At 42.1% G+C, this 27,332-nt stretch overlaps 3 protein-coding genes across 4 annotated transcripts in view; 1 reads left to right on the forward strand and 2 right to left on the reverse strand.

The window, feature by feature from the left end:
• ezrb (ezrin b) overlaps positions 1-2,119 on the forward strand; it is a 36,796-nt gene extending 34,677 nt beyond the window's left edge. The window contains 1 exon segment of the mRNA XM_034075752.2: positions 679-2,119. Within this exon segment, the coding sequence (XP_033931643.1) occupies positions 679-843 (165 nt within the window). The 3' untranslated portion in view covers positions 844-2,119.
• A 2,475-nt stretch (positions 2,120-4,594) lies between these two features.
• Positions 4,595-18,878, reverse strand: sytl3 (synaptotagmin-like 3). Of its 2 annotated transcripts, XM_034075371.1 has the most exons (13): positions 18,790-18,878; positions 11,388-11,653; positions 10,507-10,716; positions 9,766-9,833; positions 9,596-9,647; positions 9,408-9,480; positions 9,246-9,318; positions 8,224-8,345; positions 7,399-7,521; positions 6,538-6,710; positions 5,870-5,966; positions 5,610-5,780; positions 4,595-4,800 (listed from the first exon to the last, which is right to left on the reverse strand). In XM_034075371.1, exons 2-13 carry the CDS (start codon positions 11,510-11,512, stop codon positions 4,729-4,731), a joined length of 1,359 nt encoding a protein of 452 aa, XP_033931262.1. In that variant the 5' UTR covers positions 11,513-11,653; positions 18,790-18,878; the 3' UTR covers positions 4,595-4,728. The 2 variants fall into 2 exon arrangements, with proteins under 2 accessions (XP_033931262.1, XP_033931261.1); XM_034075370.2 differs by lacking the exon at positions 18,790-18,878 and having other exon boundaries at positions 11,388-13,924.
• A 162-nt stretch (positions 18,879-19,040) lies between these two features.
• The window catches only part of enpp1 (ectonucleotide pyrophosphatase/phosphodiesterase 1), a 31,959-nt gene continuing 23,667 nt past the window's right edge, over positions 19,041-27,332 (reverse strand). The window contains exons 17-23 of the mRNA XM_034076042.2: positions 27,249-27,288; positions 27,005-27,165; positions 24,856-24,991; positions 23,977-24,051; positions 21,881-22,013; positions 21,278-21,422; positions 19,041-20,659 (exon numbers count right to left, since the gene is read on the reverse strand). Coding sequence (XP_033931933.1) covers positions 20,507-20,659; positions 21,278-21,422; positions 21,881-22,013; positions 23,977-24,051; positions 24,856-24,991; positions 27,005-27,165; positions 27,249-27,288 — 843 coding nt within the window. The 3' untranslated portion in view covers positions 19,041-20,506. The remainder of the gene's footprint in view (positions 20,660-21,277; positions 21,423-21,880; positions 22,014-23,976; positions 24,052-24,855; positions 24,992-27,004; positions 27,166-27,248; positions 27,289-27,332) is intronic.

Consider the following 27,332-nt stretch of genomic DNA (forward strand, 5'->3'; position numbering starts at 1 on the left):
ACAAAAGTATTGACATCAAAATATTGTAAGTACCAAGAGTAAAAGTACTTGGACGAGCTACTTTAAATTACTTGATATACTGCTGCTGAATATCTCAACCCATAATTATATATCAATGTTTATTTATTAGTTGATTTATATTTAATTGTAGCAAATCATCCAAATCTTTAAAGTTACTAAAGCAGTCGGACACATTTAGTGGAGATAGAAGTTCAACATTGGCTTCCAAAATGTACTGTAGTGCCGTATGAGTATAAAGTAGCATAAAACGGAAAAAACGAGTAGTTACAAATTGCTCTTAAGTACGACACTCTGAGTACATGTACCTCTCTACAGAATAATCTAAATAAAAAATTCCTTTATTCGACCCGGTGAGGGGGGGGGGCATTACATTGTTACAGCAAAGTATACATTACAAAAATAAAACCCTCTTAGACAAAGGCATCCACATTATATAGTTAAAATATTTGCAATTTACAGAAGTACACATTCAGGTAGATAAGTAAGTAGCAGCAGTATTTATAAATAAAATAAGTGCAACATTATAGAATGAAGACTGGTTGAGTAGTAAAGTGATATATTTACAGATCAGTGTTGCGTTAATAGATTGCACATCAGTGGTTGCATATTGTAAGTTGTTGGATTTGTTTCTCACCCCTCCTCCCCCCTCCCCCCCAGGCCCTGACCTCAGAGCTCGCTCAGGCGCGTGACGAGTCCAAGAACACCACGAACGACCTTCTTCACAGCGAGAACGTCCGGGCCGGCCGAGACAAATACAAGACGCTGAGACAGATCCGATCGGGCAACACCAAGCAGAGGATCGACGAGTTCGAGGCCTTATAGAAAGGTCCCTCGGCCCCTCGCCCTTTCTGATTGGTCCCTACGTCTCGGCACATGGACACACACACACACACACACACACACACACACACACACACACACACACACACACACACACACACACACACACACACCAGTCGCTGACTAACCTGGAGCAGTATAAACAGAGAGACACACTCCTGTTGGGAGTGTGCAGAGCTTTGCAAACCCTCAGAAGAAAACTTAGTGCCAAATCCGTTCCTCCTCCTAGTGTCTCAGACCTTGTATTTGATTGTGTGTAATTGGTTCGACTTCAGACCTAATCATTATTGTTTTAATCCAGCGGTGTGATGAAGTAGTGGGACTAGCCAAATTTCTAATTGTTTCATGATGTGCACATATGATATGTAATCAAAGCCTCGCTTCTTTTTCATGTTGGAAGAAAAGGACAGCTCGTCGTTGAAAGCGACCGCTCAGAAAGGGGAAAGTATAAGCAGGAAAATGTTCGTTTTTATTTTCCTTTATATTTGAACGCTTCCATTTATGTTTAATATTGCTATACAGTAGTTTAAAATCATCCCTAGCTTGATATTTATACTGTATATGGGACATTAAAAAGGGTATTTCATCTTGGTTTGTATATTTTTGCTATCTACGAATGTCAATGAAAACATTTATTATGTTTTATATATTGACCAAAATAGTCTTATGTTCCATACGTTTTCCTTCAGATCAATAAATTAAAGAGATTTAACTGTAAGTTATTATTATTTTTTACTGTAGGAAATATCCAGCTGCATGCCATTAAATCAGTAAAGGACAATGCTATCTATCGAGGTACTTTTGATTTGTTTGTTGCCGTGCAGTTGGCAGCATGCAGAGGAATGTCTTTATCCTCGCGGCGCTGCGTGGACTGGGACACTTTAGGTTTGATGTATTTTATTTCTCTGTTCTGCGTCATGTTGCTGTTGAGTGAGAGACGAGCATGTGTTGTGCTCTCCCCCTCGATGTGGCCTTCTCTGGCCTTCCCTCTGCAGGGTCAGTGACAGACGGTCGGCCCTCACTTCGTAGCCAAGGTGCTCAGTCACACACACGTTAGTTATTTTAGTGTTAACCCTAATGAGGGTTGAGGTGAACGTTACAAAGAGTTTTCATTTCACAGGACACTATGGACAGACAGTGAACATCTCTCTCTGGACCAGAGTAGCCTCCACTGTAAGAAAACACTCCTTTGTATATGAACAGGATTTTATAATGAGGTGTTCAACATATTGGCAATAAAGAAAAATCTATGATTACACATCAGCGTTTCTTTGTTTGTACACTTTTTGACCAAAACGTCCCTGTCTTTATGCACACACACATGAACTTATGAAGAGCACTTTTTTTCGACATACGACTGACTTCTTACTAACGTACTATACTACAGACTTATTCTTTTAGAAACTATATTATTACTTTTTGTTTATATACTACAACTTTTTACACATGTTATCACATACTGTATTATGAATTTTCATAAATAAAATTGTATTTGAACTACTTTTTTTTTTTAAAGCAATTGTTATAGCATTTTATATTGGCATGCTATTTTAAGCCCTTTAAAATACTAAACTGGCATACAATACAAAAAACTCTCAAAGTTATGAGGGCTAAATGCCAATTAAGGAAGGCACAGCGCTCATTAACTGTTGCCATGGTGACTCTCTTATAGTAATAACACACTGTGACCATGTTATAGTGCCGAGTGTGTTTCTGAATGACATCATGTTTGCCTGCCTGACGTTGCCGAGTGACAGGGACGGTTACATCACTCAACCTGTTTGGCGTCCTAACAACTGTTGCCATGGTGACACCGACCGGGTTTACAGAGAATTCCAGCCCGGTGACATCATTTCTTCTTCTTCTTCTTCTTCTTCTTCTTCTTCTTCTTCTTCTTCTTCTTCTTCTTCTTCTTCTTCTTCTTCTTCTTCTTCTTCTTCTTCTTCTTCTAATGAAACCAGAGAATGTCTTGCACACAGACCCAGACAAGAAAGGCTTCATTGTCCAGAGTCAAACCACTTCCTGTGAAGAGAGAGTTTAGTTTAGGAAAATCAGATCAGTTTCATTTCCAGTGATTTCATTGCATGGATGTTTAGCTGAACATCACTTTCAGGAGGAAATAGAATTTGAACGATGCCTGTAATGCTGCAAAGAAGCTTCTAGCACACTTTAACACCACTTTTGTTAATATTGTGCCTTTTATCATAGATGAACATTTTGATCTTCTGGGGAACACTTGACAAGAACCAGATAATAAGATGGATATCACGCTAACAGTTAGCGGCTAACTGCTCACTGTTGGGTTTAATCATATTTCCCAAAAGGTTGAATTATTCCTTTAATACATGTGTACAGACAATAAACAAACACAAACAATCTTTAGAAGGGATCACACCATAGTGTCTTGGAATCTGAATGGCATTTAACAATAGGTTTCCTTTCTGGTCTCACCCGTCAGACACACACACAAACACACATATCTACAAACACACCCTCACGCTTATTATACACTTGCACTCTTTGATGCATTCATAAACACACACACCAGAACACACACAACACACATCAAAGGCCTACGCGCACGCACGCACGCACAAAGAGACATGCAAGGCCACAATGAGGTGTGCTTACACTCTGACGCATGTGTTCTGCTCTGTGTTTGCATAAAAGGTAAGGTGTTAGGCACCTCTGATAAGGCCATGGCCATGTGGCGCAGAGTTAAAACTCAGTCTGCAGGAAGTGATGGAGTCTGAAGGATGCGCTCTTCTGACCTCTAGTGATGGAACCTGGGCATTTTATTCCCCTTAAACTAAATTATTCCACACACAAACAAGTGTTACATTTGTATCCTGCGTTATACCTTTGTCTTCTCTGCATGTATCTGAAAGTCCGAGTTGTTTTTCAGATGACGAAAAGACAAAACACTTGATCACTTTATCAAATATGATACTACAATGGATCTTTAGAATAAACTATTCCAAAATGTATAGGAAGTAGTCAAAATGTACGGTAATCAGTAATTATATTCCGATTAGGATAACTCCAAACCCAGAAGTTACTTTTACTTCAATACTTACTTACTTAAGTACTTTTGCTGTTTACTTTTATAACATGTCATTTTGAATGTAGGACTTGTAACAGAGTTATTGTTTTTGCAGGGCAGTGTTGTTACTTTTACATCTTCATTAATGTACTGTAAAGTAATGCTGAAAATGTGCTTAATTGTTTTCTCTATTTTTCTTTCTAAAAAGTTTGGGAGTATTGAATTGTTTAATTTAATAAATGAAATCACATGATAACTACTACATCAGAAAACACATTATAATCTACTGCATGATTTGGGATGTATAAGTCATGTAATCATATCAGAAACAGTATACTTATATTTAAATATGTATTATTAGCTGTAGAATTCATGACAGAAAATTCCTTTATTTATATAAATAGGTGTATGATGGATAAATATTCTAATATAATATTAATACATAATATAAAATAATTCATGACATTAAAATAAAAAATGACGTTGCTGGTGTTAAATCAAGTCAGCTTTAATGAAGTTAATTTATTAAGCCCAATATCACAAACATTACAAAAAGATGTACAATGCGTTCTGTGGTTTCAGAAAGTAAGGGACGAAATAAATAAAAAAAGAACAATAAATTAATTAATAAATTAACAAAAATGGAAGTTAAACAACTTTTGGGCAAAACGGACAACTGCAATATCATCCTTTTTCAAGATTTAAGGCTTTAATCAAGTGGATATATGTTATTATTAAACTATGATCACATGTTATATTATCTGCCGACGTGTGTCTTTCTTCTGCAGACTCTTGAAGGAGCTGAGCTGCATGACCTCCCTCTGCTAGGAGGAGGAGAACTTGACGCTGAGCAGCACTTCTCCTCCGTGTCGCTCCACAGCGCTTTGCTCTGAAGCCTGCGCAGAAACACAAGAAGGAGAGGGAATAAACTCACATGCAGCCTCAAAAACAATCCCAGAATATGTGATGAAGAACTGCATTATTCAGAAATGTTTAAAATTATTGAGTTCAAATGGAAAACCAAATCTGTGATAAATAACTTTTTTCATATAAAAACTACCAGAATAAAATATAAGCGGCCTGCAATAAATTCTGAGATAAGAGGAAGGATAAAATATTAATATATTTTTCATAGATGAGCAGGTTTTTTTTCTGTATTAGTCATACTATTATTTATGTTCAAATGTTTCTTTCAAATGTTTTTTTTGGATAGTAAGGCATTTCAGAAAATATGCTTTTTTTGTTACGTTTTTTGTTCATCGTTATCAGGAAATGATCGTTTAGGACGTACAGACGGAGCCGTTTGGCCCCCCAGAGCGTTCCGTCCGCAGATCTATCCACCTTGGGACCCGTTATCGTTTGAGGGGTCCGTTTCCGCGGTTCCGTTACGGCCTCATGTGAACGAACGGACTATACGAAAGAGATGCAGATACAACCCGTTTCGTTCCCGTGTAAACAGCGCCTCAGAACTACTGTATGCTACAGCCAACAGTCAATTAGCTTAGCTTAGCATAACAATTGGAAACTGGGGGAAACTTCTTGTCTCAGTCCAAAATGTAATAAAATTCACCTACCAAAACCAAATCTAAAGCTATATTGTTAGATCAATATCTCTTGTAAGATTATAACCTTACAAAGTGTGAACAACTAGCATTTGGGGATGTACTCATCATTTAATATTGAACACAGTGCCTTTCAGTTTTACCTTGTGACAAAGTGGGTACCAGTTGAAGCTCTGAGAAGTCTTGTCCTCAAACCTCCAGCCATCCAGCGGGAAGAGGGCCTCACCGAGAAACACTTTCCTTCTCAGGGTCCTTGAATGCCACACAGAGGCCTGCAGTCTCTTTCCAAGCAGCAGGTGGCGCTCTATGGGAAACTGTCAAACACCAGACCAAGAACTTTGTTTAATTTGAGATAAGTGGCACATTTATTGTCCAGACAACTGAGGTAAAATCATGTTTGTACCTTGAATACTTCATTATAAACCGGATTCGTCGTGTTTCTCTTGACTGTCGTCTTCATTTTGCCGCTCTTTCCCGGCAGCATGCAGAGTTTGACGTACCTACACAAATAAATATCAAGATGCTGACTAACCCGATATGAAATAAGGCCTAAACATGAATTACTGGAAAAAATGCTGCTCCAAAAACAAGTTAAACAATATTGAAAACATGCTTTTTTCACTTGAAATAAGTACAAAAATCTGTCAAGTAAAAATTTGCTTGGTAAGATTTCTTGAAATGAGAAGGGATATTTAGATAAATCAGATCTTGTAATTAGCTGGACGAAAAAAATTGAACTATATTTGACCAGAATCAGGAAATGTTGTGTTAAAATAAAAGCCGCAAATGCTCAAAGTTTTCTGTTTTCTGATATTACTTGGTGATTTTCTAATAAATATGTAAAAACAGAATGTGTTTCATCTGAGATACAACTCAAAATAAAAATAATTTATTGTCTTAATAAGATGATGCATTGTCTAAAAACAAGACCTGATATCTCACTGCAGTGTTAATTTCTGAAGTTATTGTGTCTTATATCAAGTGTAAAGACACATTCTGAGTAGATATTAGACAAATATACATGGCAAGATTTCAAGTTTTTGTAGTGAGAATGATATTTATTATTCTTACGGGTGGCACTTCTTTTTCTTGGCGTCTCCGTGGGAGAGATTTCTGCAGCACCCGACGGTGATCTCCAGACAGGACGATTCGCTGCTGTAGGACAGAGCCAGCTCCAGCTCTCCGTCCATGCTGACGCTCTCCAACAGGCCGCAGTCTGTGCTGAGGATGCTGCAGCTGCTGCCCTGAGAACATTCAAAACACAACATGTAGTATTCTGCCACTGAGAACATTCAAAACACAACATGTAGTATTCTGCCACTGAGAACATTTAAATACACAACATGTAGTATTCTGCCACTGAGGGTCTCCGGACTTCATGATACACTGAATATAGCAGTTTCATGTTACAAAATCTGTGTTTTCTGGTTGCTTAGTAGCTTGACTGAAAATGAACGTCCAGGAAGGGCTGTGATTGGAGTTGGCATTTGTGTTTGCTCAACTTGTTAATCTGATAAAATGTCCACTTTGTTCAGTTAGAACATTTAATTACTGACAGCTTCTGGCTTCAGGAAACAGCAACCTGTTTAATGAAACAAGGCAATCAATACGTGGGAATTACTTTTTACTTTGGAATCGTTATTCTGCTTCTGGTAAACAACTACAAAGCAGACACATGCTCAAAGCGAATACATGGCATGAAGATTACAGACAATAATGACAGATTTCTCCAGGTTTAAATAATTGAAAGAAACATTTTGGATAATGTAAATGACCAACTCAACAAAATATATAAGACATGTCTAGTTGTACTAATTGAGACTAGAGAACAGGCCAATAAGAGTATTTTGTATATGAGCTAGAGGGCTGAAATCATAAGAGTGTGATATTTCTAACGTCACAGGATGTCACTGATTATCAGTTTCTACTTACTCTCTTTCCTCCGGAGTACTCAGAACCACAGGAAGTCTCTTCCTCCGCCCCGGTGGACGAGCCCTCCTGGTCGCTGTCTTTGCTTTTCTTGAACAGGTTTGGAAGACTGGGGCCTTTAAAGAGCTGGAGAAAGACGCAGGGTCATTTATTTAATATTTAATAACAGTTATTCCTTCTTAGCAAGATAAGATGATTCTGACATTGAGTTGACTTTCACTTTTGGTATTTTAAGTAGGCCTATATACTGATCCAAATCATTTTGTACATTTGATAGCCAATTGGAGTGTTACATAGTGATGTCACCGTGTAACAGCAGTAAACAAAAAGTCAGATCGAGGCGTTTCAGGCCTCTGGAATGAACTTTGGGATTTTAGCATTTGTTTCAAGTTTCAAGGCTTTTATTGTCATGTGTGTTATGACAATGAACATCTTAGGTCACAGGCTCCTCCAACAGTGCAACACAATACAACAGATAAAATAGTACAAGTAAATAAAGTAAAGTAGAATATAATAGAAACAGAATATGATAGAAACTGTGCAGAATAGTCTATATACGGTAATTGGAATATTGATATATATATATATGATATATGTGAGTTGCAAACAGATGAATGTTACTGTATGTACAGTATGTCCTTTCAAAAGTTCAGGTATTTAACATTTTTATAGTCTGTGGAATAAAACTTTGCAGACTATTTACATGCTCAAAAACCTATACGGTACAACACAGTACAGGAAAAGGGAAAAGCCCATAAAGCCAGTATAGGTGTACTGGCATTTTAAGGCACTAAAGCTGAATGTGTGGATTTGTTGCAGCTCACGTACCCTGCTAGATTTGCTGATGTCAGTTTCAGAGAGGCTCTTCTGGGTGCTCAATTTGGAGCCTCTCCGGTCGTTGTCCACACTCAGCAGGTCTCCTCGCACATCGTTCTGAGAGGTGGAAATCTCTGCATCGAGAAACAAGAAGTTAGACCATGGTGTCCAAACTTTTCTCACCGAGGGCCACATATAGAAAAAAAGATACGAAGGGCTGGGCCACTCACTAGAGGTATATTGCCTCATAAGTTCAGTTATAAGTTAGCAAAATCAATCAAATGTAGGTAAAGGATGCTTATGAGTGTTGGCAGCTCATCCCTTAAAACAGAAGCCTCAGATTGATTATAATAATGAGAAATAGGAAGGGTGTATTTCAAGTCAGTGGGCTTTTTTCTTATCAACTAAGATATGTTAGAAAATGTTTCCACGTTTAATTGACTTAACACATGAATACTACTGTGTAATATATTTGTACACTTATATTTAATAAGTACAATATAAGACAAGCACAAGTTTGATTTGTGGGCCATATTTCATTATACTTTTTTAATTTGTTGAGGGCCGATTCAAAATGGTCCGCGTGCCGCATTTGGCCCCCGGGCCGTAGTTTGCACACCTCTGAGTTAGACTCTTCAAATCTCAGGAAATAACTGAATAAATGTTAACTTGCAGAGAAAAACTAAAACTATTTAAAGCCAGATACACATTTCAAACTGCTTTTTTCTTTTAACAATGCAATACATTATGTCGTTACTTTCTGTGACCGTTATTTTATGCAACTTCTGCTGCAGTTGATTAACTCAGGATTGTGTTTGCATCATATTATTCATGGCACACTTCCTTTGTGGTAATCATTGCTCATCAGATTAATATGCAATAACATCCAGAGGAAGTGATGCTGCCAATTCTGAAAAGTTCTCACCATGCTCACTGGAAATACTTGACTTTTTTTGGTGTTGCATAAAGAATTGCTCATCAATGTTGACCATTAAACCGATGAGAGGAAGTGTTTCAAAGATGCATAAACTTACTTTTAATATGACTGGTGAAGGAATCCATCAGATCCTCCATAGATTTGGTAAAAGGTTTTGAGTTTTTTAAATCCTGCAGATCAAAACACATCGTTAATTGGCACTCAGTCCATACACACTTGATAAGTGTGGAATAAAGATGGTAATTTGTCAGTGTTTTACCCCATGTCTGCTCAGAAACGCATAATCTGATAATAAGTAGGGCGGAGGAGTCGGAGGCACTACTGATATGTGACTGTAAAAAATATCAGAACAAAAAACATGTTACTTTGGCTTTTATTTTCAAGTTTCTCATAAAATATATATAATCATATAATGTTCAAGAACACATATGTTAGAACTCCTCGTACCTGAACACACTGTAGGTCGTTAATAGTTTGTCTCCAACCATCTCATATTTGGCTGTAAGGATCGACAAAAAGAGAAACATTTACACCCTATTAAAAGAGGACAGTGACACTTAATACAAATGTGAGCATTTTATTCAGGTTATAAATATGAATGAGTATTGTAAACACACCTGTGGTGCAAGGAAACTTCTTAGCCCTCTCCTCTAAGAACCACTCTCCAGACCTGAACTTGACATCTCTGTGAGGAATAAAAACAAAACAAAATCACATTATTAGCACTCACACGTACTTATTAACGTACTAGAGTCTCTCATCCATGTCTGTCTATTTGGAAATGAGCAGTTGCTGTAAAGTGGGATTTAAATGTTTTTATCGCCAAAGAAAACTGCTAAATGTGGAGAAAAACAAGGTAAAAGCGGTTAGAAACTTACTTGAGCTGAGTTGCAACTCAGTATCAAACCACATCAAGGATTATTTCTTAAACAGTATGCAGCTCAAAGGCTTTTTCTCTTGCCGGTTTACCACAAGGTGAGTTCCTTTTACAGTATATCCTGCTTCTTATACTCTACAGCTTAGCTCTGAGTGTTAGCGATGCTTGCTAATGTAAACAAAGACTGTAGGCTATTATGTCCAAAACAGTCGGGCATTGTTTCTGATAGCAACTTTCTGATAGGGTCGTGGGTGTAAAGCCAGCCCACATTTCCGATATTACGTCATATTAGCAGCAAATCTGGATCAGCTCCGTTGTACCCCCGTTTTTAGAGATTTAGGCACAGAGGAAAAGATGGTTTTGTTTCTGACACTTTGTGAGTTCCTCGACACACCGGGGACACATATTTATGTATAAAAGACATGAACAAGTGCATTTTGCATGATAGGTCCCCTTTAATAGTTGTAGTAAGCATGTGCACCTGTAGGCGTGGCAGACCGTGCACTTCCAGTCCTCCGCTCCCACGCGGCACCGGCTGCAGATGCGGTGGCTGCAGCCGCGGCACACCGCTCCGGAGTTCCACAGTTTTCCCAGAGGCCTCTGGCAGCGAGCGCAGGTCCGCTCACCGTACTGCCGGGAGAAACTCTTCGCACCTCTCCTCCGAAGCTCCTGGAGGTCATGTTTCATCCTCCTGAGATGAAGATGGAGGAAAACACAAACTTTAAATGAATACTCCACCCACAAAATGACCATTTACATATCACTTATACTCAACTGGTGTTACCTTGAATTGTTAAAGGAAAGATAGTCAACAAAAGGGGTTAACAGGATTTTTCACCAGCTAAGGATTCAATATCATAGCATCATGTGTTTAGGAGGTATTTAACATAAGACTGGATATAATTAATGGGTTGGGTGACAGGGTAAGAGTTTGTAAACTGATGTGTTGATGTAGTTTTGCTCTTTTTAAATTGGGCCCTTATTAAAATAAATTCATCAAGACTTTATTTTAATTGTATTCTTTGTTCTCTATGGATTAATATGAAAAACGTTTCCAGCAATAATTCATTAATTCAATTGAGTAATTGATATACAACTGTTCATTTTGAAGATACAGTATTTAAGCTGTGAGACAAAGAAGAATTATCTTCTGTCAGCAAATGCAAACATAAATGTGAATGACAAACATCAATTCTTTATAAGCTTCTTGTCACAACAAACCCACAAAATCTTATTTCCATTATGACTGTTTGTTGCTGGTCTCATGATGATTAATGAGAGATGGTAGTACAGCCTCCTTCAGCATCATTAAGAAGTATTTCCCATGCAGTAGTAATTATGAAAGTAGTCAAAATGACTCACCTTATCCTGTCCTCTTCAATAGTACGCAGCTGTTGGTCTCTCCGAAGAACCTCCAGGACTCTTTCTCTCTCCAGAGTTTGAAGAAAAGTTAAATCCATCTTTAAACAGCAGCAGTCTGTGATCATCTGTATCACTACTGCCTTCTCTCTGTCGCTCTCTGCTTCACTGGCTTCTTTTTGTTCCTGTTTCCTCCTCCTCCTCCTCCTTCTCCTTCTCTTGAACCCTCCCTCTTTACTGAACGCAGACCTCCTCTTCAGTCCCCACAGCTGAAGGAGTAAAAGTGAGAGAGTAAAGGTTATTCTAGTACGTTCCGGTAAGATGCCCCTTCTCCTGATTGTCATCTCCACAGTGTCCCCGTCCACGTCAGAGCCAGATATATCTGGACCTCCTGAGCAGAGGGTTTGTTTCCACTTGGATGATTTAACTGTGGATAACCCTATTTTAATATAATTGTTCTCATGAAAAGTGAATGAGTACAAGTCTGCGACCTGATGACGCAGAGGGTTAGTATAGGGTAACCTCTACCACACAGGATCTGATGTAACAACAGACTACATTTGAGCAAAATCCTACATTGTGTTAGACAGCTCATGTCTTCATCTTCCCTTCCTATCAGCATTACAAAGCATCACCCCACTGATCCGTACATTTCATTTAATTTCACTATACATATTTTCACCTCCTTGAATTTCCTTCTGGTCTGTGGTCAATGCCGTCTACTTGCTTTTTCTTTGCACTGGAACTGAGTTACAAAGCTATATCAAACAATTACCACCAACTCTGTTGCAAGCATAGACTGTATAAAGGTTGCAAGGCAATGATAATTAGGTCAGTAACTATCTTGTATCTATTAAAGCCGTCTCCTGGCAAACCAAAAGCTTCCTCAAGTGCAGGAAGAGCAGTGAGGCTTCACTGATGTCAGAGCTGCAAAACAAACCAAATGCCAACCTTTGCATTATTGATGATTGACGTGCGTCTGTGTACTAGATTTTTTTTTTGCGGACCAGTAGACTTATTTCAATCTTACTTCAATATCATGACTTGAAGCTTAACATATTGTTAATAAATATTAGAGGTAATTGTTTGTATAATGTCAATTCAGACTTAAATGCTTTATTTTAGAGTTTGATACTTTGGGAAATAGGCTCATGTGCTTTCTTACCATTGTTGGATTGGTCAAATGATAGCTTTGCTGTAATTATCAATCAGCTTATCCACTAGTCCATCTAGTGCTATGTCTCTGCTTTTCATCATATTAAGTCTTTGGATTTTGGACTGACAAAACATCACATTAAAAGACATCCTCTTGGATGGACATATTTCCCTATTCTTGACAGACAGATACATCTATAATGGAGATGAAGAGCTTGTTAGCTTAGTTTAGCATAAAGATTGGAAGCAAACACAAAGGCTTTGTCTGAAGGTAGACAAATCGGATAGCACCTTTAAATCTCACTAAACAATGTTAGCGTGTGGTTGTATAATCTTTAGTAAAACTGAAGTTTTAAAAAGAAATGTTGTTTTGGGGTTAGCTTATGTCCCAGACTAGCAAGCAAGCTAGTAAGTAGCACACCAGTCCAAGAGAGACTGTTTTTGTTTTCAGACGTAAACTAATCTCATGGCTTTAGCATCAAGTTTAATCTACAAAACCAAATGGTATCAATTCTCTAGCTCTTAACAAAATAATGAATAAACGGCCACATGTCAAATGATTTATTTCAGCTCTTATTCATCTCATAAGAGGGTCTCATTTAAAGACATTTCAATCTGGAACATAACCACTTTACTCTAGGAGACAAGTGAAGCATGGTGAGAGAGTAATAGCCTGATGCCAGCCTGTGTTGGGAGATAAGAGCCTGTGCTTGTTACTGTCCAGAGCGGCCAGGAAGCTGTAGAAAACATCAGCGTCGGCTGTAATCAGGCCTCACGTCTCACAGAGACACACAGCTGCTATCTGTCCTCTGCTGACGTGCACCGGCCACAGGGATTCTCTCATGTTGTAAATATAAATGAGGCAAGATGGGGAAATGTGCTGCAAGAAAGGTTGTGGTGCAGCAAACATTTCTCCATGCTTGTAATTTGTTAATGTTAATGGCTTCATCTAATCGACAGGTGAATTGATAATGAAATGTATTATTCGTTGCAGCCTTAGCTTAGCTTAGCATAAAGAATGGAAGCAGAGGGAAACAGCTTGCCTATGTATTGATTAAGGTAACAAGATAAAAACACACTTTGAAAGCTAGCAAAATAACACGCTAAGTCTTATGTGTTAAATTCGTACAAGAACTTTCATTTAAAAGAAAATGTGGGTTTGTGATGCAACAGACATTTCTCCATGCTCACCTGTAATTTGTCCTCTCTGAAGAACCAGCACCTTACCGTGGTAGAGAGGTTTGTGTGCCCTGATGAACCTGGGGGCTGTGTTGTCTGGAACCTTGTGTTCCTGGTAGGGTCTCCCATGGCAAATTGGTCTCAGGCAAGGGGCCAGACTAAGATTGGTTCAAAAGACCTCATGAAAGGAAAAACAAGAAGTGAGGAAGCCCGGGGTCCCCTTCTGGAGCCAGGCCCAGAAGGAGGACTCGTCGGCGAGCGTCTGGTGGCCGGGCTTGCCACGGAGCCCGGCCGGGCCCAGCCCGAAAAGGCAACGTGGGCAACACCTCCGCTTCTCTGTCCCGCGGGCCCACCACCTACGGGAAACATCGATGGGGTCGGGTGCGCTGCCAGACGGGTGGCAGTGAAAGCGGAGGGTCTCGACGGACCAGACCCGGGCGACAGAAGCTGGCTTTGGGGACGTGGAACGTCACCTCTCTGGGGGGGAAGGAGCCGGAGCTTGTGCGGGAGGTGGAGCGGTACCAGTTGGATCTGGTTGGGCTCACCTCTACGCACAGCGTCGGCTCTGGAACCTTACTTCTGGATAGGGGTTGGACTCTATTCTTCTCCGGAGTTGCTCAAGGTGTGAGGCGCCGGGCGGGTGTGGGGATACTCACAAGTCCCCGGTTAGGTGCTTCGTTGTTGGAGTTTACCCCAGTGGACGAGAGGGTCGCCTCCCTACGCCTGCGGGTTATGGGGGGGAAAACTCTGACTGTTGTGTGTGCTTATGCACCCAACAGCAGTTCAGAGTATTCGGCCTTCTTGGAGACCCTGGAAAGAGTCCTGTATGGGGCTCCTGAAGGGGACTCCTTAGTCTTGCTGGGAGACTTCAACGCACATGTGGGCAATGATGGAGACGCCCCTGATCTGAACCGGAGTGGTGGTTTGTTACTGGACTTCTGTGCTAGTCATGGATTGGCCATAACAAACACCATGTTCGAACATAAGGATGCTCATAAGTGTACGTGGTACCAGAGCACCCTAGGCAGAAGGTCCATGATCGATTTCGTTATCGTATCATCGGACCTGAGGCCGTATGTTTTGGACACTCGGGTAAAGAGAGGGGCGGAGTTGTCAACTGATCACCATCTGGTGGTGAGTTGGGTCGAGTGGCGGGGGAAGCCTCTGGATAGACCTGGTAAGCCCAAACGTGTAGTTCGGGTGAACTGGGAACGTCTGGAGGAGGCCCAAGTTCAGGAGGCCTTCAACTCACACCTCCGTCGGAGCTTTTCGGGCATTCCTGTGGAGGTTGGGGACATTGAACCAGAGTGGTCGGTGTTCAAAGCCTCTATTGCCGAAGCCGCGGTGGGGAGCTGTGGTCTCAAGGTCTTAGGTGCCTCAAGGGGCGGTAACCCTCGAACCTCCTGGTGGACACCGGTGGTCAGGGAAGCCGTCCGACTGAAGAAGGAGGCCTTCAGGGATTTGTTATCCCGGGGGACTCCCGAAGCAGTTGCAAGGTACCGACAGGCCCGAAGGGCAGCAGCCTCATCCGTGGCCGAGGCAAAGCAGCGGGTGTGGGAGAAGTTCGGAGAAGACATGGAGAAGGACTTTCGGGCGGCACCAAAGTTGTTCTGGAAAACTGTCCGACACCTCAGGAGGGGGAAGCAGGGAACCATCCAAGCTGTGTACAGTAAGGATGGGACGTTGTTGACCTCAACTGATGGAGTGTTGGGACGTTGGAAGGAACACTTTGAGGAACTCCTGAACCCGACAACTCCGCCCTCTATGTTAGAGGCAGAGCTGGAGTATGACGGGGGATCAACGCCAATCTCCCGGGGGGAGGTCACTGAGGTCGTCAAACAACTCCACAGTGGCAAAGCCCCGGGGGTGGATGAGATCCGCCCGGAAATGCTGAAGGCTCTGGGTGTTGAGGGACTGTCATGGTTGACACGTCTCATCAACGTTGCGTGGAAGTCGGAAACGGTACCGAAGGAGTGGCAGACCGGGGTGGTGGTCCCCCTTTTCAAAAAGGGGGATCAGAGGGTGTGTGCCAATTACAGAGGCATCACACTACTCAGCCTCCCCGGGAAAGTTTACTCCAAGGTACTCGAAAGGAGGGTCAGGCCGATTGTCGAACCTCAGATTGAGGAGGAACAATGCGGATTCCGTCCTGGTCGTGGAACGACGGATCAGCTTTTTACTCTCGCAAGGATCCTGGAGGGGGCCTGGGAGTACGCTTATCCGGTCTACATGTGTTTTGTAGACTTGGAGAAGGCGTATGACCGGGTTCCCAGGGAGTTACTGTGGGAGGTGCTGCGGGAGTATGGGGTGAGGGGGTCTCTACTCAGGGCCATCCAATCTCTGTACTCCCAAAGCGAGAGCTGTGTCCGGGTCCTCGGCAGTAAGTCGGACCCATTTCCGGTGAGGGTTGGCCTCCGCCAGGGCTGCGCTTTGTCACCAATCCTGTTTGTAATATACATGGATCGGATTTCGAGGCGTAGTCGTGGGGGGGGGGGGGTCTGCAGTTCGGTGGACTAAGGATTGCACCACTGCTTTTTGCAGATGATGTGGTTCTGATGGCTTCATCGGTCTGCGACCTTCAGCACTCACTGGATCGGTTCGCAACCGAGTGTGAAGCGGCTGGGATGAGGATCAGCACCTCCAAATCTGAGGCCATGGTTCTCAGCAGGAAACCGATGGACTGTCCACTCCAAGTAGGGAATGAGTCCTTACCCCAAGTGAAGGAGTTCAAGTATCTCGGGGTCTTGTTCTCGAGTGAGGGAATCAATGGAGCGTGAGATGGGCCGGAGAATCGGAGCAGCGGGAGCGGTATTGCAGTCGCTTTACCGCACCGTTGTGACGAAAAGGGAGCTGAGCCGGAAGGCAAAGCTCTCTGTCTACCGGGCCATTTTCGTTCCTACCCTCACCTATGGTCATGAAGGATGGGTCATGACCGAAAGAACGAGATCGCGGATACAAGCGGCCGAGATGGGTTTCCTCCGCCGGGTGGCTGGTGTCTCCCTTAGAGATAAGGTGAGAAGTTCGGTCATCAGGGAGGGACTCGGAGTTGAGCCGCTCCTCCTTCGCGTCGAAAGAAGCCAGTTGAGGTGGTTCGGGCACCTAGTTAGGATGCCACCTGGGCGCCTCCCTAGGGAGGTGTTCCAGGCACGTCCAGCTGGGAAGAGACCAAGGGGTAGACCTAGGACCAGGTGGAGGGATTATATCTCTTCGCTGGCCTGGGAGCGCCTTGGGATCCCCCAGTCAGAGCTGGTTGATGTCGCCAGGGAAAAGAAAGTTTGGGGCTCTCTGCTGGAACTGCTACCCCCGCGACCCGACCACGGATAAGCGGGAGAAGATGGATGGATGGATGGAGAATGATTGGCAGATTAATCGAAAATGAAAATGATTGTTAGTTACAGCCTTTATTAGTGACCCGTCACATGTTGACGGACGGTCAGGGCCCCTCCCCGTCACTCTATTACGGAGGGTACCCCTTGAGAGTCAGTTTTCAACGGGCAGGGCGTCCCATAGACCTCCCATAGCGTTGATAATAGACGCCATGAGAACGCTCCCCGACGGTCGGTTGTTATTGTCAATAATAATATAATAATTATTTATTTTTTAATAGTCACCCCCGATTTCGCCGATTTTTTTCGTTGCCCCAGCTGGTCGACACCTCTTTTAGCAGAAACAAAGGCTACATTAATGTATTCAATCGATGTTAATCCATGTGGTTGTGGAATTAATGGACGTGCCGTTACAAACTCTTGGTTGGGAGTGAGAACGTGTTGTATATTGTTACACCCCCTGGCTCTGTCCTCAGGCAACAAGATCAACAAACACCTTTAACTGTGATAACATACCACAGTAGGCTATGTCTTATTTGTTAAAAAAAAAGAACTGAAATGCATGTTGTGGCTTCTAGAGGAAGTTTGTGATGCAACAGACATTTCTCCATGCCCCACTATATTTGGATTCCTTATTTGTCGAAACAAGTGCTCTCACTTTGACAGGAGGCTTTTAGTATGATGATCATCATGTGTATGCAAGTCATTTCAGAACTCGCCTCTACTATGCAAAGGACCATAATGATTCAGGCTGTGGTTTGGTGGTCTGAGTTCACATCCGAGAAGAGAGGGTGGGAACCTACAGTCTATGGTGGGAACTCACATCAGCCCACAGCTCTGATAGGAAGGGACACCTGACTGGTTACACTGGGTCCCAAATACAGAGTCTGAATGCTGTGAGAAAGACTGAACCGGTCACGAGGACTCAGTTCAGTTTCCCACAAGATGCATACCTCGAGTCAGCTCTGGCAGCTCTGCACTAAGACTCATCACCACAATCCGATTCCAAATCAAAACTTCTGTCATGGTCACGCTCACACGCCATGAGCTCTGACAGTGTCCAAAACGTGAAGAAGTCACACAAACCCGAATGAAAATATCTCAAAATACCTCACAAGCTGCATGGTGTCGACATACAAGTATTTACAAAACCATGCACTGGTTTAAATATTTTTTCTGCAGTTCTTCACAGTCACGAAAGTTGCTAAAAATAAGCATAGTTACAAGGTAAAAGGAAAAGCACTTGTTACCAAAATAGAACATTTCTGTATTTCCTTTTCACTGATGTGCTGACAGACACGTATGCAGCACTCCAACATGTAAATCAGGCTTCAGGGCTAGAGGAAAGCGTTGCACATTTAAAAAAAAAAAAAAAAAAAAAATGCAGATTTGTACATGGCTTTGTCAACATGTGACTCAAGAAGGCATAATCAATACACAGCATGCAGCCAGGAGACAAGATACTGCGTCACTGCACAGAGAACAGGAGACCTCCACTTATAGAGCAGTCACAGACATGTTATACAACTAAAAGCAACAATCACTTCATTTCAGTCCTTTCTGCTTTTATGATTACTCAATTGTTAGCTTCGATTACAAAACAGATACTCAACACCAGCTCTTTTTTGCTAATTCTCATCTTGATATCGCTTTGACAAGTACAACCTCAAAAGGAAACCACACTCAGGTTTTTGAAATGATAACTGGGTCACAGCATTGCAGAGCAAAGAGCGGCAACATCTTACCTTCAGTCTTGCTGCAGAGTGGTCAGCCTGAGGAAGTGGCAGGTCTTGTATACACCGAGGGAAACATACAGAGCTGTTTCCTTTCTTTGTGAGATCAGACTTTTGCAATCTTGAGACTGCCAATAGAGAAACGGCTGGGTGGTTTTATCACGCTTTCTGTTTCGGATATGATGCATGTGTGCAGAAAGTGTTTCTCTGCAGCCCTGATCTCAAGGTGTCATGGGCGAAGAAAAAAATATACAAGTGACAAATTCAGTGTAGAAGAGTTTTTATATGAGCTGCTATAGATGATGGAAACATCTGTTGAACCTTGTTTTTTTCTTACAAACAATAACTTCCAGACAGTCACTGGGAAGAGCAAATATAAGACTAGACAGAAAGTGTGTTGATCCCAGGAAATTATTTCAGCTACAAGCGCAAACACGCACGTGTGTGTGTACAAACACACACACACACACACACACTTTAGTACTGCTGTAAATTCAAGTTCTCATTCTGTTTTTGTGTACACAAATGAAAAAGCAGAAAGCTTCTCATGTCAAGCGTAAACTAAATACTGAGTTCAGCTAAAGTTTCTCAACCAACAGCCACATCCGACAGTTATGGTTTACCTGCAGAATGTCAATAAAAGCAAAATGACCATGAAGAGATGCACAATTACCAGATAAAAAACTAAACGGAAATGATTCGAAAGTACAAATGATCAGGAGATGCAAAGTATAGAGACGCAAAACAACAAGAGGCAAAACAACTATGAAGAGATGCAAAACTTATATCAAAGAGACACATCATTGCAATGAAGACACAACATGAACAGAAAAACATAAATAGCTACACAAAAATGATTTGAAAACTACTACAAAGGCAAAAATAACTTAAAAAAAATGTAAATTAACCACAAAGACAAACAAAAAGGGGAAATGTGTCTCATTATCCACACACACACACACACACAATTTGGCAAAAAACAAAAAACAGCAATGTATGCAGGGGCGCCGCCAGGGATTTTGGGCCCCTTGAAAATATATCACATTGGTTACTTACACATTTTTTTCTTAATGTACTAAAATAGTTTGGGCCCCTGTCAGTCACGGGCCCTTAGAATGGTCCTAACTTTTCACCCCCTTACGGCGCCCCTGAATGTATGTATGAAGAATGAAGAAAATAGAAAAATAACAAGCATGAACAAACAATGGCAACATCTGGCAGGCAACATATTTAGTTTTCTTTCAACAGTAAAACTTCATGTTTGTTGTTTTCTGTCTGCAGGCAGCTCTCCAGATGTGTGGAAGCAGACATAAATAGTTTCCAGATTGTCGTGTGTTTCCTGAAGAGCCCCTGCCAATAAAAGCAAGTGGTCTATAAATAAATTCTTCTTTCATCAATCAACGTTTACCTTTCATTTTGTTCCCATACGAGGCAATACTTTGGAGCCACTCAGCAGATGTGACGGCGTCTTTGGTTCAGAGCTTTTTGGTTCATTTTATAAAAACATTATCAAAAACAAAATACAATTTCCACACATGGACTTTTCTGAAATGTTTACATTGAAATCAAACGTATGAAAGAAAACCTGGATGGAGCTTTCAGATCAACTTGGTTTTAACACAGAACACGAATGCACCCGTTAACTGTGTCCATGTGGACCGAGGCCTGGTGTGCAGAACAATATGGCTTCTTTGGAAATTAAATCTTAATTTTGATAAAGTCTCAGATTTTAAGAAGTCTGTAGCAACGTTTTCAGCTGAAGCGTCTCCTCCACTGATAACCTGTCGTGGTAGAAGCTGAGTCCGGCCAGCATCTCGATGTCTCGGACTCTCGCCGTGTGAAACTGCAGCCAATCCTCCGCCCACGACAAGTCTGACCCGTTCTGAGGGCGGAGCAGAAAGGAAAGGGAAAAGAGGAGCAAAGAAAATGTATTAAAGGTCTCCTATTATACTGTTTTTCATCAATATATTATCGCTCTCAGATATATATAAAACATGTTTCTGAAGTGTTTGGCTCGAAACACCAAACAGATCATTGCAGCATTACCCATAATCCCCTCTGTTTCAGCCCTGTTTCAAAAGTGCTGATTCTGTGTCTGTTACTTTAGATGAAAATAAGGAGCCACTTTCCACGCCCCTCTGAGAGATATTTGGTTAAAAAGAACACAATGGTGAGATTCAGGTGAGATAAGGTTGGGGGGGGGGGGGGGTACCTTGGTTGCTGATTGGCTAATGGTTACACAAGCCAAAAACATTGTTATGACATCATAAAGTGGCCAAAATCTGATCAGCTCATTTTCAGACAGGTTTATTTTTTTCAGGACAACAAGTAAGCAAATCTTTATTCCTGAGACGTTCAGAACCTCTTTACACAGAGGAGACACGTTTATGTGTAAAAGACAGGAAAAAGTGGATTTTGCACAATAGGTGACCTTTAAGGCGTTTGATCAGTTTGTTTCCACTGAGGTGAGGTGCAGAAAGGAGTGAGCGGTGCTACTCACAGCGCAGCTCTCCGTGTGGTCAGGTCTGTGGGGCAGGATGAAGGACTTGACCCTCAGAGGACCCTTGCAGCCAATAGGGCTGAAGGTCGAGTTCCTGCAGCTGGTCAGGATCACGAAGAAATGCGTCGGGACGGGAGCCTCATTCCTGGAGAGACACGAGATCACAGGGTTCAAGAAACTGATGCACCACTCGATAGAAAGCCTCTTTTAATCAATCATTTGAGCAGGAAAAATAACTACATACTATACAAGCTGGTAATGTTCAATCCTTTCATACTAAATAGTTACTTAGAGGACCTATGAGGCTTTTGGGGGATTTCCCTTTCTTTCAGTGTGTAGGTTTGAGTGCATGTAAATGGTCTGAAAAGGCTTACATCCCAAAGTTCCCTCCAAAGGGGGGTTTCTCTCCCACACGCTCCTCCAGCTTAATGTTGTCATATATAATAACAATGAATTATAAGCTAAATCAAAATGTCACTTTGGGCTCTGAGGATATAATGTGTGACAGCAAATCACAGTAGGAATATTAGGCGCATTATTTGCTCACATAATAAAAAATTTTCAGCCCATGTGAATCTGGTGGAGTGTGCCTTGCTGATTTACCCTGAGATGGCTTTGAGCGCATCAACGTTTCCATCGTAGTCTTCATCAAATATCGGCCCGCTCATGACGTTGACTCCGTTCAGCTCTTTGGAATATTTTGGAAGCAGGACATCATGGAGATGGGTCCAAACATCTGCAATAAGCGAGAAGACACACCAACACCTTTTTACATTTAAATTATTTTTAAAGAAAGTGATAACATAATTACAAGTACAATCTTTAAAGGAATAATGAACCTACCATAACCTCTAAAGTTCACTAATCAACAATATGTTGTTTGTTTATTATATATAAATAGTTAAACAGGATATAGCGTGTGGAGCTTTTTGTTTTAGTTTCAGATTTAAGTTGATAAACTCACAATTTGACAGTGTACATACAGCAATGTGCCAGCAGGGGGCAGCATCTGCTAGCGGATTAGTTTGAAAGCCTCTAGCATGCACACACTGAAGCACGGAGAAGGTGGTTTCCTTCCAATTAGACCTCATGCTACTGAGCCAGAGTTTCCATCATAGTGTGGGTGGCCCAGTGGAAACAGACGAGAGCCGAGTCCTCTGAAACGCTTAATTTGATATATCAGCTAACAAAAGGTAACACGTTTCAACTCATCAGTGCTTCTGAGCACATAGCAGTGTTGCGTCATAACATCTTTCTGTACCCTAACAGGATATCACATATTTCACAGGTAGTTGTGTACAGTGGAAATGTGAGGGCAGGCACAGACTTACTCTTCAGCAGAATTAAGCAACAAGCTTTTGTGAGCAATACTATAAATCAAGACACACACTCATACTATCTCTTGTATAATTTGCAACACAAGGAATCATTTCCTGTGTAGTCATGTTTTCTGTCATTGGTGAGCACATGGTGAATAATGACCACCTTAAAGTGAATCTTATCGTGAGATAAACTCTGGTCTGCAGGAGGATGGCAGGAGGATTCACTGGAACATCTTACCAAACCTTTAATTGTGCTTTACAGAAAGAGCTTGACTAAATGCAAGTACAGTAAGCCTGTGTAATCACAGCAGTTAGATGTTGGGCTCTTATTATATGTGTATTTGAGAACCAAAAGTATAGCCTGTTTTAGAAAAATATAGAGACAATATTGTTTAACACAGAAAACAGAGCATGACATAATGACTAGTTGTGATCCGGTGTCTCTTCAGTTCACAGGTTAATTAAATAGTTCAGCTCTCACTCAGTGTGCAAATGAACCCTATCTGACATTTCTGAAATTACATTTTTAACTCGTGCATCACCACGAATCCCATTTCCATTCAGCCCCTAGTTTTGCTGCTATAGGCTTAGACTGTCGGGGGACACCTTACTTCTTCTTCTCTCTGTCTGTCTGTACCTGTGTACTGTCATGCTCCGAATAACTCAGTTTCCCCCAAATTTATTTTTGGTGTCCATCTACGCCGGGATCCTGAGTCGTGGCTGATCCTGTGGCTGTGGTCCTGGATCTTGAGTCCTGGATCCTGAGTCCTGGATCCTGGATCCTGAGTCCTGGATCTTGAGTCCTGGATCTTGAGTCCTGGATCCTGAGTCCTGGATCCTGAGTCCTGGATCCTGAGTCCTGGATCCTGAGTCCTGGATTTCGAGTCGTGGCTGAACCTATCACTGCGGTCCTGCCTGACTCTCATCATACTACTTCCCTGAAGGCTCCCACAGGATTGTTGAAATCCTCGTGGATTCATCTTCTTATTATAGACACATGCATTTCCTAACATTTGGACTACCTACGCTGTAAATGTATTATCTCTTCGATTTACACACGGCATCTATTGCACGTCTGTCCGTCCTGGGAGAGGGATCCCTCCTCTGCTGCTCTCCCTGAGGTTTCTCCCATGTTCCCCTTTAAACTGTGGGTTTTCTCTGGAAGTGTTTCCTTGTACGATGTGAGGGTCTAAGGACAGAGGGTCTAAGGACAGAGGGTGTCGTATTGTCATACTGATATTCTGTACACACTGTGAAGACCACTGAGACAAATGTAATATGTCTCAGGGCTATATAAATAAACATTGATTGATTGATTCCACGTTTAGGTGCAGCTAGGAAACCAGGAGTCGATACATATTTTGAAGACTGACTCACCTTTGAATGCAGGGAACATTGGTGCCATGTTGCTCGTGATTAGAGAGTCTGTCTCTGCTCCGTTGGCACCCAGATCTATAGAGAGAAAATGAGTGAGAAAAATGTATGTGTTTGCAGATTGGGTTTGGATTTAAAACATTAACTGCATGTTGTAAAAGTCTGATGTGTGTCCTGTCTTAGTCTAGTGATGTATGGCAGCAACCAACTGCTGCTTTCATTATTAATCATACTGCCTTCATAACTTTTTAAAAATCTATTAATCATTTTGCCTCATAAATGCGCAAAACATTTAAAAATATTCTAGTTCATTTTACCAAATGTCTGGTTTGACAAACCACAAAGAAATGTAATTTACAATCATTTAACATTTTGAAAATCTAAAAATATTTACAACAGAGAGGCTGCATGGAGCAAACCTTTGGCAACTTTGCTTTAAAAAAGGCTTAAACTATTATTTAACTGTTCAAATAAATGCTTAAAATTATGCAAATAAATAAATGCACAATTGTTGCAGATGTAAAATCACGAAACTGCACAAATCTAAGCCTGCAGGACAAATTATGACCGGAAAATAAAATGTCCAATTTGAGTGAGTACAGCTTTCGCACAGCTGTTGAGGAGATTTAACTTCTCTCTTTCACTCTGTCCTTTTCTTTTGAGGGTCTACTTGAAACCTGCATTTCATTGGCAGACACTGAATCTGCAGCGTCTGAATAAAAGGAGGGGGGTGGGAGTCTCTTTAGTGTTGCAAACCAAAAGCATGGGAGCATTTTTACATGAGATTGTGGCTCTGAAACACGTCAACTTGAATTCCACACGTGGCTGGGGACGCCGTGTTATGACCCACACACACACACACACACACACACACACACTCACTGGGGGGATGCAGCAGGCCGAAGGACAGGCTTGGGTTGTTTCTGTGGCGCGGACACAGCTGGCTGGCGGCTGGAGGGGTGCGGACGTCAGCACGAACACACTCCTCGAACTCTGGGCTCAGGGGTCGGACTGTGGTCTGAGAGAGGAGCGGTCAGTGTGAGTGTGTGTTGTGTAAGATCGTTCTCTGTGACTCTGCTCCGCCTGAGAGAGTCACAGAGGGCACTGCAACGTTTCTGCAGTAAGCAGACGACTATACGAATATAACCATTGATTGAGCCACACTGCTAGTATGGATAAAATGGGCAAGCAATCATACATATCTAAATCAGACTCCGAGGACAGAGGGATTCAAGGCATTAGCTTTGGAGTATAATGCTGCACACAGGAGGGACAATTATACTGTAGACCTATTGTATTACATCAAAAAGGGGAAATGTTTACAAGAAATATCAATATTGAAAGTACAATGAAAATAATTTACTCTGAAAGAAATTACTAAAATATGTCTAGTATACCAGAATTTAAAGTTTAGAGATGAAAAGTTGTTTTTAAAAGGAGGTAGCATTGTACACAAATGTAATACATATACAGAGGAATGTGCACATTTCACTAAAATTCATTTAAATTAACAAGTTTTTCTCACATGATACATTAATGTGAAACAGTCTGTAGAGAGGATAAGAGTCTGTGTCAGTGGAATTTGTTGATTAATGAATGAATATTTACATATTATGTGTATTATAGGGAAAGTTTACGCTAAGGTACTCGAAAGGAGGGTCAGGCCGATTGTCGTGGAACGACGGATCAGCTTTTTACTCTCGCAAGGATCCTGGAGGGGGCCTGGGAGTACGCTTATCCGGTCTATATGTGTAGACTTGGAGAAGGCGTATGACCGAGTTCCCAGGGAGTTACTGTGGGAGGTGCTGCGGGAGTATGGGGTGAGGGGGTCTCTACTCAGGGCCATCTGCCGTCTTGTTCTCGAGTGAGGGATCAATGGAGCGTGAGATGGGCCGGAGAATCGGAGCAGCGGGAGCGGTACTGCAGTCGCTTTACCGCACCGTTGTGACGAAAAGGGAGCTGAGCCGGAAGGCAAAGCTCTCTGTCTACCGGGCCATTTTGTTCCTACCCTCACCTATGGTCATGAAGGATGGGTCATGACCGAAAGAACGAGATCGCGGATACAAGCGGCCGAGATGGGTTTTCTCCGCCGGGTGGCTGGTGTCTCCCTTAGGGATAAGGTGAGAAGTTCGGTCATCAGGGAGGGACTCGGAGTTGAACCGCTCCTCCGTCGCGTCGAAAGGAGCCAGTTGAGGTGGTTCGAGCACCTAGTTAGGATGCCACCTGGGCGCCTCCCTAGGGAGGTGTTCCAGGCACGTCCAGCTGGGAAGAGACCGAGGGGTAGACCTGGGACCAGGTGGAGGGATTATATCTCTTCGCTGGCCTGGGAGCGCCTTGGGACCCCCCAGTCAGAGCTGGTTGATGTCGCCAGGGAAAAGAAAGTGTGGGGCTCTCTGCTGGAACTGCTACCCCCGCGACCCGACCACGGATAAGCGGGAGAAGATGGATGGATGGATGGATTGATATATGTATTATAATACAATCCTATTTCCTATATATAAGTACCAGTTCTTCTTATAGCCATTTACAGTACAAGAAACATGTGTTTAAATATGTTAAGCTTCATATGGAGTTGTTAACTTTGACAAGCTGTGGAATTGGAAGTTTTCTCTTGGTTGATTATAATAGCATATTTTATAACAAATACATTACTAAACCATGATTTGTATCCAGGGCAACATGAAGAGAGGATAGAGTACAACCATACTCAGCCTTCACTGTATTTGGATAACGCCGGAATGAAAACAAACCCTCACACGCTCCATCATGCAGACAGAATTGTACAAGAGTGTAAACTCTCCCGGGAATGCATCACTCTGCCTGAAGTCATGATTTACACTTAACCTCAAGAGCATAATGAGAAAGACAAGAAGAGTTTGAGCTAACATGAGCACAGAAGATGAGTAACAGCTGCTTGGAGAAGGGATTCGAGACACTAAACAACCTCTCCTGCCGTGCCCCAACCGCAGCAGAAAAACAGCCGGGTCCCCTCGACTGCACGGGCTATGTTTGGAGATAAAAGACGACTCACCAGAGGCTGGAGCGTGTACGACACCCACAGGGGCATCAGGCGGTCTCTGCTGTATCCACTGAGGTAGTTGGATTGGTGGAGGAGACAAAAGCTGGCGCCTGATTGGACGACACTGGGGATGCCAAAGGGATGGTGGAGGTGGCGTAAGATGGCTTTAACACCTAGAAGGCAAGATGTATACAAGTCGCATCGTGCTTTCCTTCAAGAACAATTAAAATGCAAAGAAAAATTAAATAATACTCACTGGAATTAGTTGCCATGAGATTTCTGTTGAGGTCCGTCTCCTATAAATCAAGTATTTTTAGTATGCTTGTGTTTAATAAATGAT

This window comes from Pseudochaenichthys georgianus, chromosome 24, assembly GCF_902827115.2.
Source record: "Pseudochaenichthys georgianus chromosome 24, fPseGeo1.2, whole genome shotgun sequence".
Classification (NCBI taxonomy): domain Eukaryota; kingdom Metazoa; phylum Chordata; class Actinopteri; order Perciformes; family Channichthyidae; genus Pseudochaenichthys; species Pseudochaenichthys georgianus.

Coding starts and splice junctions, on each gene's coding strand:
- sytl3 (XM_034075370.2), bottom strand. CDS start 11,728: ATGACAATCAGGAGAAGGGGCATCTTACCGGAACGTACTAGAATAACC. Junction 8,346..9,245: donor CTTCACCAGTCATATTAAAA/GTAAGTTTATGC, acceptor TTCTCGATGCAG/AGATTTCCACCTCTCAGAAC. Junction 6,711..7,398: donor AGTACTCCGGAGGAAAGAGA/GTAAGTAGAAAC, acceptor GAATGTTCTCAG/GGCAGCAGCTGCAGCATCCT.